The sequence below is a fragment of the Penicillium cinerascens genome (assembly GCF_028974065.1).
Source record: "Penicillium cinerascens strain IBT 15544 chromosome Unknown scaffold_4_segment0_segment0, whole genome shotgun sequence".
Lineage (NCBI taxonomy): Eukaryota > Fungi > Ascomycota > Eurotiomycetes > Eurotiales > Aspergillaceae > Penicillium > Penicillium cinerascens.
The window spans coordinates 2,456,934-2,472,184 of NW_026695297.1; the positions used below are offsets into that span (position 1 = coordinate 2,456,934).

A 15,251-nucleotide genomic window follows, 5' to 3' on the forward strand; every position below is an offset into this window, starting at 1 on the left:
TGGGGGCTGACCATCCTTCCAACATCAGGCTGGGGCCAGGCGGATCTGCGCAATGACGGCACAAGTTGTAAATCTCTCATTGTGACAAGACGCTCCACTTGGAATACAGTAGGTGAATAGATCCAAATGAATAGAAATAATTATAACAGAGGTTTGGCTTGATGAAATTAAAATTTCCCGCCTTCAACAAGTCCGGTTTTCATGAGTCATGGTGACTCCGTGCAATATCATGTTCTCGTTTTCTATACTTCATATCTTGGGCCTGCTTCTCGTAGTAGCTCTATGGCCTACCTTTGTTCTCTCCCAGGATATTGATCAGACTACTCAAGATCCTGGAAGAAATGATGATATCCAGGATGTCCAGGCACGGGCTAATGCAAATTCTATCCCGAGCCTGCAGGGCTACAATGTCACAGTTGAGAAAATTCCAAAGTGGCAAGCCATTCTGGTCAAGTCATTCGATCACAAAGCAACACCAACTCTCACTACGACAATCACCATGTCAGACCATCCCACGGCATTCACGATCAAACCAACCGATAAGGCAGTGCAGCTAGCAACGATCTCAGGTACTGCGTTTGGCCATCCAGTCACCTATCTATGCTACCCAACTCATCCCCATATCAATGGAGTGACAGCTACCGACTGTATGGAGGGCGCTGCCACAACTCTCGGAATCCTTAATATTGGCTCGGAAACCTTGACTCCTAATCCGACAGGCTTTGTGGTCGGAAAGGAAACCTTGACTCCTGGGGGTAAAGCCACCATTGGCACCCATACTTTGTCTTTAGGGTCCAGCGGTGGCCTGTTCATCGATGGAAGCTCAAGTCATATCGATTACACGATGCCTCCGGCCACAACAACGACCACCAAGAGGGCTGCCACAAAAACTACCGCCGCGCAGCATACAGCTCACACGGGTGATATCGTTTTCACGGTTGGCTCTCTCACCGTGACTGCAAAGCCCACAGGCTTCAAGGTGGGGACTGCCACGCTGACACCTGGTGGTCAAGTCACAGTTGGAACAGAGACTCTATCATTGCCAACAGGCGGCGGCGCTATCGTCGTTCACGGCAGCACAGTGCCCTTTGAGACTGCGCCTCAGACATTAACGGGCACTTCTGTTGGGCATGATACAACTACTACCGCCGCGCACCATCCATCTAGCACGGCTGATATTGTCTTCACTGTTGGAACTTTGACCGTGACTGCAAAGCCCACGGGTTTTAAGGTTGGCACCGCTACACTGACACCCGGCGGCCATGTTATAGTCGGTACAGAAACTATTTCCCTTGAAACCGGTCGCGGAGGTATTTATATTCAAGGCAGCACGGTGCCTTTTGAGACCGTCCCTCAAACACTAGGAGGGGCGACCCGAACTCATGCGAGCACTGGTACCTCCCATACAACTCACAAGACAGCGCAAGCGACCCATGAAGTGCTGACTCTGGGAACTCTGACGGTCACTGCAGACCCGACCGGCTTCCAAGTCGGTACCAATACCCTAACACCTGGCGGGGTGGTTACTGTAGGCAAGGAGACGTTGTCTCTGCCAAAAGGAGGAGGAGGTGTAATTGTTGATGGAACTCGAACAATCCCGTTTACGGATTCCACTACTTCAACCAAGTCAAAAACATCAACTACTTCAACTACATCTCATCAAAGCTGGACCACGATCTCTGGCTCCTCCACTACAGGGTTGTATGGTATCATCACCGTGCCACAGCTCACCGGTTTGACGGCACCTATAACAACCACCATGACCTATATTGATCACGCCAAGACGACATATGGGCCTATATTCGTGGGAGCTCGCGGCATTGTGCTTCAATCCTGGCCTCCGTCAACGGATGTGCAGCATGGCATTGGAGGTAGTCTGATTATCCCCGATCCAATCATGCCATCCACCAACGGGTTGAAATGCCCTTCATTCCTCAAATGGCTTTGCGGTCCTTCCTCTACCAGCTCACAAGAATCTGGCTCAGATGTCAACCCGGACGATGAGCCGAATAGTAACCCGAAGGACGATCCCAACAAGAAAAACAATCCTACCACGGAGCCTACTTCGCACAAGTCGACTACATCAGAGAAGACATCCACGCAAACAACTTCCACATGCACTAAGACTCAAGTAAAGAATTGTGAGGTCACATGTAGCCCGACAGTGATTAGTTCCAAGACTACAACTACATGTTTCACCACTGCTTGTTCCACGACGGAGGCATGCTCCAAGACGGGCCATACATCAACGACCACGATTACATCTTCTGATCCATGCGCAACTATGAAAAGTCTAGCTTGCGGACCTGTGCCGGACGAGACTGTCTGGGTTCACCCCGATCTGGATCTGGATACTTCGCTTCTCAATAGTCTAGCGTCATCCATCATGGCTTCCGATGCAGCGGATATGAACGACATCTCTAGCGGATTTGCTCAGGCCCGATCAAGCCTGACTGCAACGACTCTTACTACCGCTACTGCTACTACCAGTAGCAGTGAACACACCAGTACCAAGACCACCCACCATACTGCGCCCTCTACGACAAGCAAAGGCACTCACACTAAATCAACAACTAGTACTACTACTACTCTGGGTTGTCTTCATCAATGCCCGCAGGATCATGAGTGCAACTGCTATTGCCCAGAAAGTCCAGACAATTTCTACCAGATAATGAGCTCAACGTCTGGCATGACAAACTACCAACCATGCGGCTGGACTACATTGCCACCGCTGGACACAGCCGCGAATGTTGGCCCTCTCACTATTACCGAGTCCAACGGCGACGTTGTATACTGCGCAACCGCACACTATTCAGCGAGCACGAACAGCAACAAGAAGTGTGTGGGCTCAATGACAACCCTACACACCCCTGTCCACACTACGGCTACTTCAACGAAGACCTCGCTCGTCGCAACTGGAACTGGCCAGCCATTGGGCGAGTTGTACATCGGAATTATCGTTCAAAATGGCGGTGCCATTTCAGATTGGTCATGGAATGTGTACGTCCCCAAGGTTGGCGACACTCCCAACTGGTGTGATGACTCCGTGGGATCCCAGGATGAATCGAACGGTAATATCGATCGATACTGGTATCCGCCCGATCTCACTTTCAAGGATCTGAAGGGGAAAATCAGCACGTCCAGTTTGTCCAATTGCAAGTATACGGGAGATTCACACCACAAGAAAGCTGGATCTCTTGACTGTGGTCAGGGTGTTATTTCTTGCACAGGTGATTTCCACGGAAGCGATGACTCGTCTATGTGTCCAGGTTTTGAGTATGCGGGTGACGCTTTCCCTAGGGTGTACTGCAAGTGGTACCTGAGTTGAAGTGAAGGGGAGAACGTTCCATAGCGATTGAAGTTGTACTTTGTTCCTATTGTCGTCTTACATAAAACGAATGCCGGTTCATGAGAGTTGTATCAAAGTATATGATCAAATGGTCAAGATCGATCATAGCATTTCAAAACATAAGGAACCTCAGACACGTGAGGAGAGAGTGCATGGGATGTTTCGATTCCATGTTGTTCCTTTGATACCTAAATACATTGGTGACTTGCGTGATGTCTGTGTACAGGCTGAATAAAAGTTCAATTGACCCTCAGCTATTGTAAGCCCTCTATGAAGAGGGATCTTGCTAAAGTCGATTTAAAAGATAAACATGGCACTGCTGCCACCAAAGATCACAACGGTACTACGAGGATCAATACACCATCACCAAGTGTGAAGACCAGGGCTGCCATGGGGTTTTAGGTATGACCGGATGGTGATTGGTATAGCATTACTTGTGACGTATGGCATCCATAGCCTTGGAGGGCGGTGACCAATTCTGCCAGGGAGCCGGGACTAGCCCGATCGGGACTAGCCGCGTCCTCATGAGTATATTCAGCTACGCGAACACGTCCAGACTTAGTTTCTTCTCCAGTTTGTATTTTCGTTTATACTACATGATACTTTTCATACTGGGTTGTAGCTCTGGTCCTAGTCTTTAGCAAAGTTACTGCCTGCAGATATAATCACTTAAGTCGGAAGCTGTGTTAACTGCCTGATTTGGAATTGATCTGCAATATGCGACCTGGGATGGTCACTCCCCGTGACGGCCTCGGCAAAATACACCATGAGATTTGCACCAGGGCATGCTATGTATTTAGTAAGTTTACAATAAATGTGTCCCAATGTGCGTTGATGGGGCAATAGGTACAAGCTAGCGTGGAAAGTTATGCCGGCATAAGAAGATCAAAATGCGATGACAACTGCCGGCCCCAGATTGGACCGCGGCGATGGTGGAGCCCGCGGAGCAACATTCCAACTCCGAAAGCCTCCCTCGAGCTGACGTTCCGCCTTTTCTTATTTCTCGCGATCCCCGGCCCCCGCCGTTTCTTTGCAATTCACGGTGGTTCTGGTGTTTTCAATTCCTCCTTAACCATGCTCTCTCAAACCAGGGCCCGTGTGCCCGTGGCTCTCCGAAGCCTGTCCCGCTCCAGTGCGACTGCGTGCGTCCGCTCCCCATCAATTGCCTCCGCTCTACTAATCTCTGGTGTCTCTCTGCAGCCGCACTCTCTCCACTACCCTCCCCCGCACCGAGAAGGATGGCGCCCTTAACAAGGTCTCTCGCCACATTACCCAGCCCAAGGCCCAGGGCGCTTCCCAGGCCATGCTGTACGCTGTCGGTCTCAAGGAGGAGGATATGAACAAGGCCCAGGTCGGCATCTCGTCCGTTTGGTTCAATGGTAACCCCTGCAACATGCACTTGCTCGATCTCAGCAACAAAGTGCGCCAGGGTGTCCAGGATCAAGACTTGATCGGTTTCCAGTTCAACACGGTCGGTGTCAGTGACGGAATCAGCATGGGTACCAAGGGAATGCGCTACTCCCTGCAGAGTCGCGACCTGATCGCCGACTCCGTTGAGACCGTCATGGGTGGCCAGTGGTACGATGCCAACATTAGTATTCCCGGCTGTGACAAGAATATGCCCGGTGTCGTGATGGCCATGGGTCGTATCAACCGCCCCAGTATCATGGTCTACGGTGGTACCATCAAGCCCGGCTGCGCTGTGACCCAGAACAATGCCGATATCGACATTGTCTCCGCCTTCCAGGCTTACGGCCAGTTCATCACCAAGGAGATCACCGAGCCCCAGCGTTTTGACGTCATCCGTCACGCCTGCCCCGGTGAAGGTGCCTGCGGTGGTATGTACACCGCCAACACCATGGCCACCGCCATTGAGACTATGGGAATGACCCTCCCTGGTTCCTCTTCCAACCCTGCCAACTCGCAGGCCAAGTATCTCGAGTGTCTGGCTGCTGGCGGCGCTATCAAGAAGCTGCTCGCCGAGGACATCCGTCCCCGCGACATTCTGACTCGCCAGGCCTTCGAGGACGCCATGGTGCTTGTCAACATCACCGGTGGCTCTACCAACGCCGTTCTTCACCTGATCGCCATTGCTGACTCCGTTGGCATCAAACTCTCTATCGACGACTTCCAGGCCGTCTCCGATCGCATTCCCTTCCTAGCAGACCTGAAGCCCTCCGGCAAATACGTCATGGCTGACATGTTCAACATCGGCGGAACCCCCTCTCTGCTTAAGCTCCTGCTGAAGGAGGGTCTCATTGACGGCTCCCGTATGACCGTCACCGGTGAGACCATGGCGAAGAATCTGGAGAAGGCTCCCGACTTCCCCAGTGACCAGAAGATCATCCGCCCCCTCTCAAACCCCATCAAGAGCACCGGTCACATTCAGATTCTGCGTGGTTCTCTCGCGCCCGGTGGCAGTGTCGGCAAGATCACTGGTAAAGAGGGTACTTGCTTCACCGGTAAGGCTCGCGTGTTTGATGACGAAGATGACTTTATTGCTGCGCTGGAACGCAACGAGATCAAGAAGGAGGACAAGACTGTCGTTGTCATCCGCTACACCGGCCCCAAGGGTGGCCCCGGCATGCCTGGTACGTGGCGAATCTATAACAGCTTCTGAACTATCCTAACTATGTCCCTAGAAATGCTCAAGCCCTCTTCTGCCCTGATGGGAGCTGGTCTCGGATCGTCCTGCGCTCTGATCACCGATGGCCGCTTCTCCGGCGGTTCCCACGGTTTCCTGATCGGTCACATTGTGCCCGAGGCCGCCGAGGGTGGTCCCATCGGTCTCGTTGAGGACGGTGATGTGATCACCATCGATGCCGATAAGCGCCTCCTCGATCTGGAGGTGCCTGAGTTGGAGCTCTCCGTGCGCCGTGAGGCCTGGGAGGCCCGCAAGGCCGCTGGCCTGCTGCCCGAGACCGGTCTCACCATGCGCGGCACACTGGGCAAGTATGCCCGCACCGTCAAGGATGCTAGCCACGGCTGTGTTACTGATGCTGTAGAGTAAATCATACCTTGGTGTTTATGGACTCCCCGGGTGTCTGCCCAAGCATAAAAGCGATGTATTTTAGTGGGGGCCTGTTATATAATATCATTTCCATCAGTGTATTCCGTTCACATGTTTTTGTGTTTCTCGTAAGCCTAACATCAATCCTACAGATCATCTGATTTGTTGATCGCGCTCCAACATGGGGGCTGTGCGCACTGAACCTCCACCTATCAACATCCCCACCTGTTTCTCGGCGTCGGTGTGGCGCAGATCCTATCGCGGGCGCTTGTGCTAAAGGACCTGCATCGCGCTGCGTCTTGTTTCTCTTGGCTCATTCACACCCTCGGCCGCTCTACTCACCTCATCCTTGCGACCATGGCACCCCCAGACTCAAGCTCCTCGTTACCATAGCCTCACTCCCACCTCGATACGTCTCATGTCTCCACGATGGTATCTGTAACCTCTGATCCCCCGAGGCGCCGGCGCCTTCACAAGTGGATCGGAGGCAAGCTTGGCCGTGCGAACGATGCGGATAGCAAGCAGCCGTTGTACATAGCCCCGGCAGGAGCATACTCGGTGCAAGCAGTTCAACGCATACCTCCGACTTCCAGACCCATATTGCCATCCTCATAAAGGAGCAGCAACATCTATGCTACAGTTGCCTCCACGACCAACTCCGGTCCCACTAGCTGCAGCGTACCCAAATGTCGCACCAGCATCCCCATACTATCCCACCCAGTACCCCAACCAGCAGCCGTATTCGGACCTGACAAAATGGACATCATATACGAACCTGACCCAATCCGTTTCTAATCTCGTGTCACATACAACGGGCAAAGCTAATGCGACTATCTTGGATCTTGAAGACCTCGTGTTGAAAAGCGTCGGCGGCGGCTCGAATGTGCGCGAGGCTACCTCACAGCTTCTAGATCAAGTAATTACCCTGATTGATATTGGATCGTTCTGCGGGAAGGAGACTGAGCTTCGTAAGTAATAATTGTCCTTTTATATCATGTGGCTTTACTTACTTAACTTGACAGTCGCTGCCTGTGCGCTTCCATTCCAGTCGGATGAACGAAAAAAATATCGCCCGCCAGGGCGGAAAAAGCCTTCAGGGTCACTCGATTATTTCTCCAAGGTGTACATGTATGCCAATTCACGGATGCCACCAAATCTACCCCCGTTGAAATTGTCAGTGTGTCTCTGGCAGCATCTTCACTCGTTTGCTGATATTCTTCCAGCTATCCTGCGACATATCCCCTCCTTCGGCTCGCCGCTCAGTACTCTCGACGTGTCTATGACAAGCCAAACGGGCGCGAACGGCATTCATACGTGAGCTCTGACTGGCGTCAAGGAACGAAGGCGATGGTGATAAAATCACTCCCCATTGACGATATGAACACAATTGTTTTTGCCATCCGTGGCAGCCAAAGCTTCCTGGACTGGGCCGTAAATGTCAAGACAGCCCCAGTCTCACCCGCTGGTTTCCTCGATGACCCATCCAATCTCTGCCATGCCGGCTTTCTATCCGTGGCTAGAAAAATGGTAGCACCAGTCGCCGCACGTCTTCGAACTCTTATTGAAGAGGACCCAAGTCGAATGTCTTACACGCTCTTGATAACAGGCCACTCTGCCGGCGGCGCAGTCGCCAGTTTACTTTACTTGCATTTATTATCCAAATCATCGAAAGTTACATCGGAACTCACTCATCTACGTGGGTGCTTTAAAAATATCCACTGCGTCACGTTCGGTGCTCCGCCTCTCTCACTTCGTCCACTGGTTCCACCTTCCCCCTCAAAACGATCAAGGTCAATATTCTTTGCGTTCGTCAATGAGGGCGACCCTGTTACTCGCGCGGACAAGGAGTTTTTCTTTTCTCTCTTGGATCTCTATGCCTCGCCTGCCCCGGGGTCTGCGTGGTCGGTTCTCGATCCCAGGAACAAGTCAAAGCCGGCCCTGTACTGGCGCGTTCCTCCATCCACCCTTTCCAACGCTGGTCGGCTTGTTATTTTACGTGCTCGTGGTCAGATGAATGGCCGGTCAGCTGTAGTACAGCAGCCTGTTCCGGGCGCTCCTCCCCCGCTACCTCCTCGCGAGGAGGTAGAAGCGTGTGGAACGACAGACGCTGAAATGCGTGGCATCGTCTTTGGTGACCCCCTTATGCATTTGATGGACTTGTATTCTCGACGCATTGAGACTTTGGCTAGGGGGTCTGTGAAACACAGATAATAATATTATTAGGGCCTTCAAGTTCACTATTGGTCACTTCCCATCTTGGAATATGAGGATACCTTGAAGAAAATCTATTCATGTTTTTGGGGATGCACCAGTGGTATGAGATCAAACGATTGCAGGAGATACTAAGGCCTTTTTCCATGGTTGGAAGTTTCACAATCCCTCATCGTCTCCCCTTCCGCTGCCTTAACCTCCCACTTCCAAAACAAAGCCTCCATTTCCGCCTTCAGGTTCAGTGAGCACTTACTGCATATCCCGGCCTTCTCAATTTTTGAATAATCCCTAATAAAGAATGGAAACTCCACCGGTCCAGATTCGATCCTGAATTCCATTGAAACACATGTTAGTCTCTTGCGTAACGGTACACCCTTCTCAGCTTCCGGGCAGCGCTTGGCTGGAGCGGGACATATATGCTTGCATCCCATGAAATGGTGATAGACTTGCTGACACATTTTGATGAGGTGGAAATTTCGTTGATTTTCCGTTTCATTAATACTCATTGAAAGGCTTGAATATGATATAATTTCCTCTGTTCCTTGTGCTCTTCTGAACTTCGGGGGTAATATGTGGATTTAAAACACAGTTGATTTAGCAATGGCTATTGTAGCCTTTGTTTTCCTTTTCACTGATCTAAGACTTTACCTTTGTCTTATCTGGGTATGTGGGTAGATCACTCCGCTTTGTTTCTCAAAGGTTGCTATATCTTGTACAGTAGAGTTCGAAATCAGATTACCCCCCACACACTGGCGCTTTGTTCATCGACCCGTACCAAAATCACGCTAATCCGTATGGGACATTTTTAAAGACAATTACTCTTGGCTATATTGCAGTACAACGCGTATTAGGCTTCGGTGTATAATGAGTCCCTGTAAAATACAATACAGCACTATATATTGGTCCTGAAGGGGCGGGCGTGGTCTGGCAATCTGGCCTGATGCCCGCTAACTCACTTCTTTCGTCTTCTACAGGGTCCAAACTCGACCCACGTATCTCACTAGGCAACAATTTTAAGTCGTTCATAAGTTTAGAATTTTCCAACTGTTGATTCATTCATAAAGACATACCTTGTTTATTATCCATGTCGAAATATTCTCTTATCTTCGTTACCTTACTTGATTTCACAACTTTCGATCCACAATGAATGAAATTTACGGCACCTGTGACCCTGCCCTAGACTCTGTTCGCAATCTGCTCCAACAGAGAATCGACTCGGGGGATGAACTAGGTGTATCCCTCTGTGTGAATTTTGATGGAAAAAATGTACTCGACCTATGGGGTGGCTACGCAGACGTGGCCCGGACTCGGCCTTGGCATAAAGATACGATCACAGTGGTTTGGTCGTGCTCTAAGGTTGTCACCAACTTAGCAGCTCTTATTCTTATCGATCGTGGTCTTCTTGATATGAATGAGAAGGTGGCTACGTATTGGCCGGAGTTTGGAGCCAACGGAAAAGAGAATGTTAAAGTGTCCCACATTCTCAGTCACTCTTCTGGGGTCCCCGCATGGGAGCTTCCTATAACTCTCGAAGAAATCTATATCACAAAGAAGGCTACCGAGAAGCTTGCTGCACAGGCCCCGTGGTGGATTCCGGGTGAGAGTAGCGGATATCATCTCACAAATCAAGGCCACCTTGTTGGCGAAATCATTCGACGAATAACGGGCAAGCCGCTTGAACAGTTCGTGGCCGAGGAAATCGCAGGTCCCTTGGGTGCTGATTTTCAGTACGGAGTACCAGAAGAATATTGGTCACGCACAGCGGATATCATCCCACCTCCAGCGCTCCCGTTCGGCGAGATAGATCCGCAAAGTATTACGGCAAAGGCGATCGCGGGCTCGCCTTTTCCTGCTGAGGCTTCTATGACTCCGGGGTTTAGAAAAACCGTGTCCGGTGCAAATAATGGATTTTCCAATGCGCGCGCATTAGCCCGAATTGGTTCTGTTGTGTCTCTAGATGGTATTCTCGACGAGAATAAGCGCATCATCTCAGCCAGTACAGTTGAGAAAATGCTCACGGAGCAGATAAAGGGAACAGATCTTGTCACCTCTGGTTTTCTGCGATTTGGTCTTGGTGTTGCTCTGCCAGCACTGCAAACTTGTGCCTGGATTCCTGAGGGACGAATTGGCTTCTGGGGAGGCTGGGGAGGATCAATGATCATCATGGACCGTGACCGACGCATGACTATCGCCTACGTGATGAACAATATGTCTGGCAGTGGTACTCTGGGCAATGACAACACCGAAGCCTATGTCAGAGAGATTTATAGGGTCCTTGACGGGCTGTGCTCCTCGTCCGCATAGATTCGTCAAGTCATATTGAGATTGGTTTTCAGTAATGTATACACGACCTTGGCAAACAACTTTTGTATCAGTTATGAGGGAAGCAGGGCTTATGGGAAGAGGCTGACCAGCTAGACTTGCAGGTGATGGAGGTGAGCAAGACGAAGCTCGGCGTGGATCATCCCAACACACTCGCAAATATGACATCTAAACAGGATAATGTCTGGCAAATTTGGCTTTTCCTTTCCCTTTTATTCCCTTTGCCGCTTTTTGCAGAGGAAAACTGAGCACGCCCCTGAGTCTTACATGCATATCCGAGTCCCTACTAATACATTCCATTATGTGGATGGACCGGGGGTGGAGCATCATTCAAACCTTCGCGATTTGTTTGTTCCATATCCAAACCTTGAAGATTTATGGGTCTCGTTCATCGATACAAAAGAAGAGATAAAGTAGATTGAGCTGCGGGTGCATCTTATAACGGTACCTAAACACCGCCCCCTCTACCTTGGTACCTCAGATATGCAGGGGCCAAAAGCCCACATGACCAATTAGGACGATTATGACTTTTGCCTGATTGGCGCCTGGGTCTAGGTCTGCCCCTGACACCGAGTGCAAACCGTCCAGCTTTACCAAAAAAGGTCAAAAGAGAGTCCATTTCAATGTTTCATATATATGTATCAACGTATCGTGGCCGTTGTATTCATGAATTATGACTGCCTAATGCCCTGAATTTAAAAAGGATGGAGCAATCTGGTGGGCTGTGAGCGGTTAAACATTTTTGCCCTTTTGACTTTCGCTTTAAAAAGAAAGAAATAAAAAAAAATATACAGCGCGAGCCTTGCGCCCCCTCTTTGCCCCCATATGATTTAGTGTTGCTTGTTGTAACAAGGCTCTGAGTGGCACAGATTCGATATCGACCAGGGGTCAACCCCAATGTCTTGGGCTAAGTCTCCACTGAAAATCTTGCGGGTCGGACCATCTCCCGTGTGGTAAAGTGCCGGACTCCGAACATTTTCCGTTCTTCCAAAGCTGTTCTCCACGCTCCAATTCTCGATCCTGAACTGCCGGTCATTCCACGGAGAATTTCACGCCAATCATCACCGCTTCAGCGCGGAAATCACCAGATGGACAGCAGCACACAAAGAAATATATCCTGGAGGGGTTGCCAGAACTATCAAAAGAACCCCCTCACAGGCCCAGCCCTACAAGACGTCACTACCTAAGCCGTACCCCTGACGGTGAATTGGCAATCACACTTCCCAAGATTTGTGCCTGTAGACCAAAATGACAGTCACAAGTTCGTCGATCCTGTTCCATGCGCGAGCGTACACTAACAAAGATTCCCAAACAGCGACACGAAAAGACTGGAGAAAGAAAGCGGGGAGCTTCAAAGACATGCCGGGCGGCCTGAATGTGAAACCGATTGCCGTCATGCTCAAGTGTCTGAATTATCGCTTCCCCTTGCAACCGCCACCGGCATCTTGGTCGGCGGGTGCGGGCCGGGTCTGATCATGTCGCTTATATTGCCGAGCTTGGCTCGAGTATCCCTGAGTTGTCCCACGCTGATCTGCTCAGATTTTCCGCCGGCCATGGTAGAACAGGTCGAGGAAGCCAGGATACGCACAATCAGTCAGGATGCAAATTCGCCGTGGAATCGGGTGCGCCTTGAAGCCCTTGATTTCATGGATTTGCAGGGCATCGAAGGGATGCGTAAGAGAAACTTTATCTCTTTTTCTTTTGACTTGCTACGCACATTGATTGTTGTTTGTATACTCATTTTGATTCCCTCGGTTATGACAGGACTTTCTACAATGCCAAATGTCCCCTGAAGGCTTTGGCCGAGTCCATGCTCGTCTTTGCAGCCAGGCGGCGTCCTGTCGGCTTCATCGGGGGCGGAAACCGATTGGCTCAAAATCTAGAGAACCATCACCAAGGCTGATCCAGCTCGCAGCTCTCCATCTATATTAGACGACTAGACCGAGGCACCTAATCTTAGGGGGCAATTAGGCAATCGGGTCACGGGGTGCCAGTCGACATACCATTCCGATCGTATGTTTCGTTTGTCGAGATCTTGATGACGCGCGTCACGCAGATGATGACTGCGTGTCAGGAATTATCAGAGGAGGAGAAGCAAGAGTTGAAGAGACTGATGATGCAGGAGATGCGGAGCCTCTGTCCCACAGAGCCAGTCGTTTTGAAGGTAGTCTCGCTCGTGGCAGTCGGGATTATATAACTGCAAAAGTCTATATACATCTGGAATTATCCTAGCTTCATGGTATTGGAAAATCCCCCTACGGCAAAAAGCCTACATGTAGGTGCCGTGGATCGTCTTAGACTCATCCTCTACACATGGTTCTCCAGTGATTGTTGAACGGGGTCAACCAGCCATTCTTGACTGTTCATTGAAATACTCAGTCCCGATACCTTGGAACTATAAAGACAAGCTATGTCTTTTTAACAGCTTTCAAGTCGGGGTTTGGACTTCTTATGTTGTATTGCAGCGCTCTACCGTTATTGCAGTGTTATCACAAGTTTAAGGCTCCATGTAACGTAACCGGTAAGCGAGCCGGCCATGTAAGCGAGCCGGCCACCCATCCATTTTTTCGCGTTCACACGCGTCTTTCTATTTTCTACCAACCACTATGCCACCCAATCGCTGCCGATCGAAGCAACATTCAATTGAGCAAGAGGGCAGGGTTCTACTAGCTACTTCCGCTATTCAGAAGCATGAAATTAGCTCAATTCGTGAAGCGGCACGCCGATTTAATGTTCCGCGTTCTACCCTTCAAGAACGGCTATCTGGTCACCCAAACCGCTCTGGATCACGCGCCAATAGCCATAAATTAACTCAAACCGAAGAGGAATCACTCAAAAAGTGGATATTATCAATGGATCTACGTGGAGCAGCCCCTACATCCGCTACAGTGCGTGAAATGGCGAATCTTTTGCTTGCAAAGCGCGGTTCAACTCCAATCCAGACAGTCGGCGAAAAATGGGTCTACAACTACACCCACCGCACTCCAGAGCTTCAGTCACGCTTTTCACGTCGATACAACTATCAGCGATCAGAACAAGAGGATCCAAAGGTTATTCAAGAGTGGTTTAATAGCATACAAGCTACGGTTCAGCAATACGGCATCCTATCGGAGGATATCTACAATTTTGACGAGACTGGCTTCGCGATGGGCCTTACAGCGACCGCGGAGGTTATTACTCGAGCGGAATATTACGGTCGGAGATCGGTTTTACAGCTAGGAAATCGCGAGTGGGTGACTACAATTGAGTCAATTAGCGCTTCTGGGTGGGCGCTCCCGCCCACGATTATCTTCAAAGGCAAACTAGACAATCAGGCTTGGTTCGACGGCCTTCCGAGAGATTGGCGCTTTGAAGTTAGTCAAAATGGATGGACGACAGACGAGATTAGCCTACGATGGCTTCAAAGGCTATTTATACCGTCAACGAATAGCCGTACGCAAGGCCGGTATCGTTTGTTAGTCCTCGATGGGCACGGGAGTCATTTAACTCCACAATTCGACCAAATTTGCGCAGAAAACGAGATAATTCCTATCTGTATGCCAGCGCATAACTCACATCTCTTACAGCCTCTTGATATTGGTTGTTTTGCGGTTTTTAAGCGCTCATACGGAACCTTGGTTGATCAAAAAATGCGTGCTGGCATCAACCACATTGACCAGCTTGATTTCCTCGCAGCATACCCACAAGCTCGCGGAAGCGCTTTTCAAGCGCTTACGATTAAAAATAGCTTCGCAGCAGGTGGTTTAGTGCCGTTCGACCCAGAACGAGTGCTTTCAAAGCTCAATATCCAGCCTCGGACGCCTACCCCCTCAGGAAGCCGCCCAAACAACCGATCTAGCGCTTCTACCCCCGCGACCGTCGCCGAATTGCTTAAACAAGGAGCGTCAATCCAGGCTTTCCTAAAACGACGCTTAAATAGCCCCCCATCGCCCTCACAAACTGCGTTAAACCAGCTTATCAAGGGCTGTCAAATCGCTATACAAAAGGGCATATTACTTGAGCAAGAAAACAAGGAATTACGCGCTGCCAACGCAGTGCAAATGCAAAAGCGCGCACATGTTAATAGGCATATAGCCTACGAAGCTGGTATCTCAGTGCAAGAAGCTCAGGAGCATTTACAAGCGCGTGAGCCTATTATACAGCCTATGGCACCGTCTCCAGCAGCATCCGCGCAGCCTATTCAGCAAGCGGCAGCACCAGCGCGACGACGTCAATTTACCTGCTCTTTATGTAATCTGGTAGGGCATAGGGCAAATCAATGTAATCAGAGATAATTTAGTGAACATAAAGGCGTTTTGGTTGAAAAAATAGGTGTAAAGTAAAAACATAAATGGATGGGCCGGCCGGCTCGCTTACCGG

General features: G+C 50.2%; 4 protein-coding genes across 4 annotated transcripts; all 4 read left to right on the top strand.

Annotated features, from left to right (window-relative positions):
- Window positions 1-499: 499 nt before the first annotated feature.
- On the top strand, window positions 500-3,328 carry N7498_008905 (uncharacterized protein; the record flags this gene model as incomplete). Its single annotated transcript, XM_058455967.1, has 1 exon — window positions 500-3,328. The coding sequence occupies one exon, from the start codon at window positions 500-502 to the stop codon at window positions 3,326-3,328; it is 2,829 nt and encodes a 942-aa protein (XP_058305955.1).
- A 1,095-nt stretch (window positions 3,329-4,423) lies between these two features.
- On the top strand, window positions 4,424-6,430 carry ilv3 (dihydroxy-acid dehydratase ILV3; the record flags this gene model as incomplete). The annotated part of the gene is made up of 3 exons (XM_058455968.1): window positions 4,424-4,491; window positions 4,550-5,940; window positions 5,992-6,430. The coding sequence occupies 3 exons, from the start codon at window positions 4,424-4,426 to the stop codon at window positions 6,357-6,359; spliced, it is 1,827 nt and encodes a 608-aa protein (XP_058305956.1). The 3' UTR covers window positions 6,360-6,430.
- A 560-nt stretch (window positions 6,431-6,990) lies between these two features.
- On the top strand, window positions 6,991-8,570 carry N7498_008907 (lipase family protein; the record flags this gene model as incomplete). The annotated part of the gene is made up of 3 exons (XM_058455969.1): window positions 6,991-7,327; window positions 7,382-7,532; window positions 7,583-8,570. 3 exons carry the CDS (start codon window positions 6,991-6,993, stop codon window positions 8,568-8,570), a joined length of 1,476 nt encoding a protein of 491 aa, XP_058305957.1.
- Window positions 8,571-9,713: 1,143 nt separating this feature from the next.
- On the top strand, window positions 9,714-10,874 carry N7498_008908 (serine hydrolase domain-containing protein; the record flags this gene model as incomplete). Its single annotated transcript, XM_058455970.1, has 1 exon — window positions 9,714-10,874. One exon carries the CDS (start codon window positions 9,714-9,716, stop codon window positions 10,872-10,874), a length of 1,161 nt encoding a protein of 386 aa, XP_058305958.1.
- Between the last annotated feature and the right edge of the window lie 4,377 nt (window positions 10,875-15,251).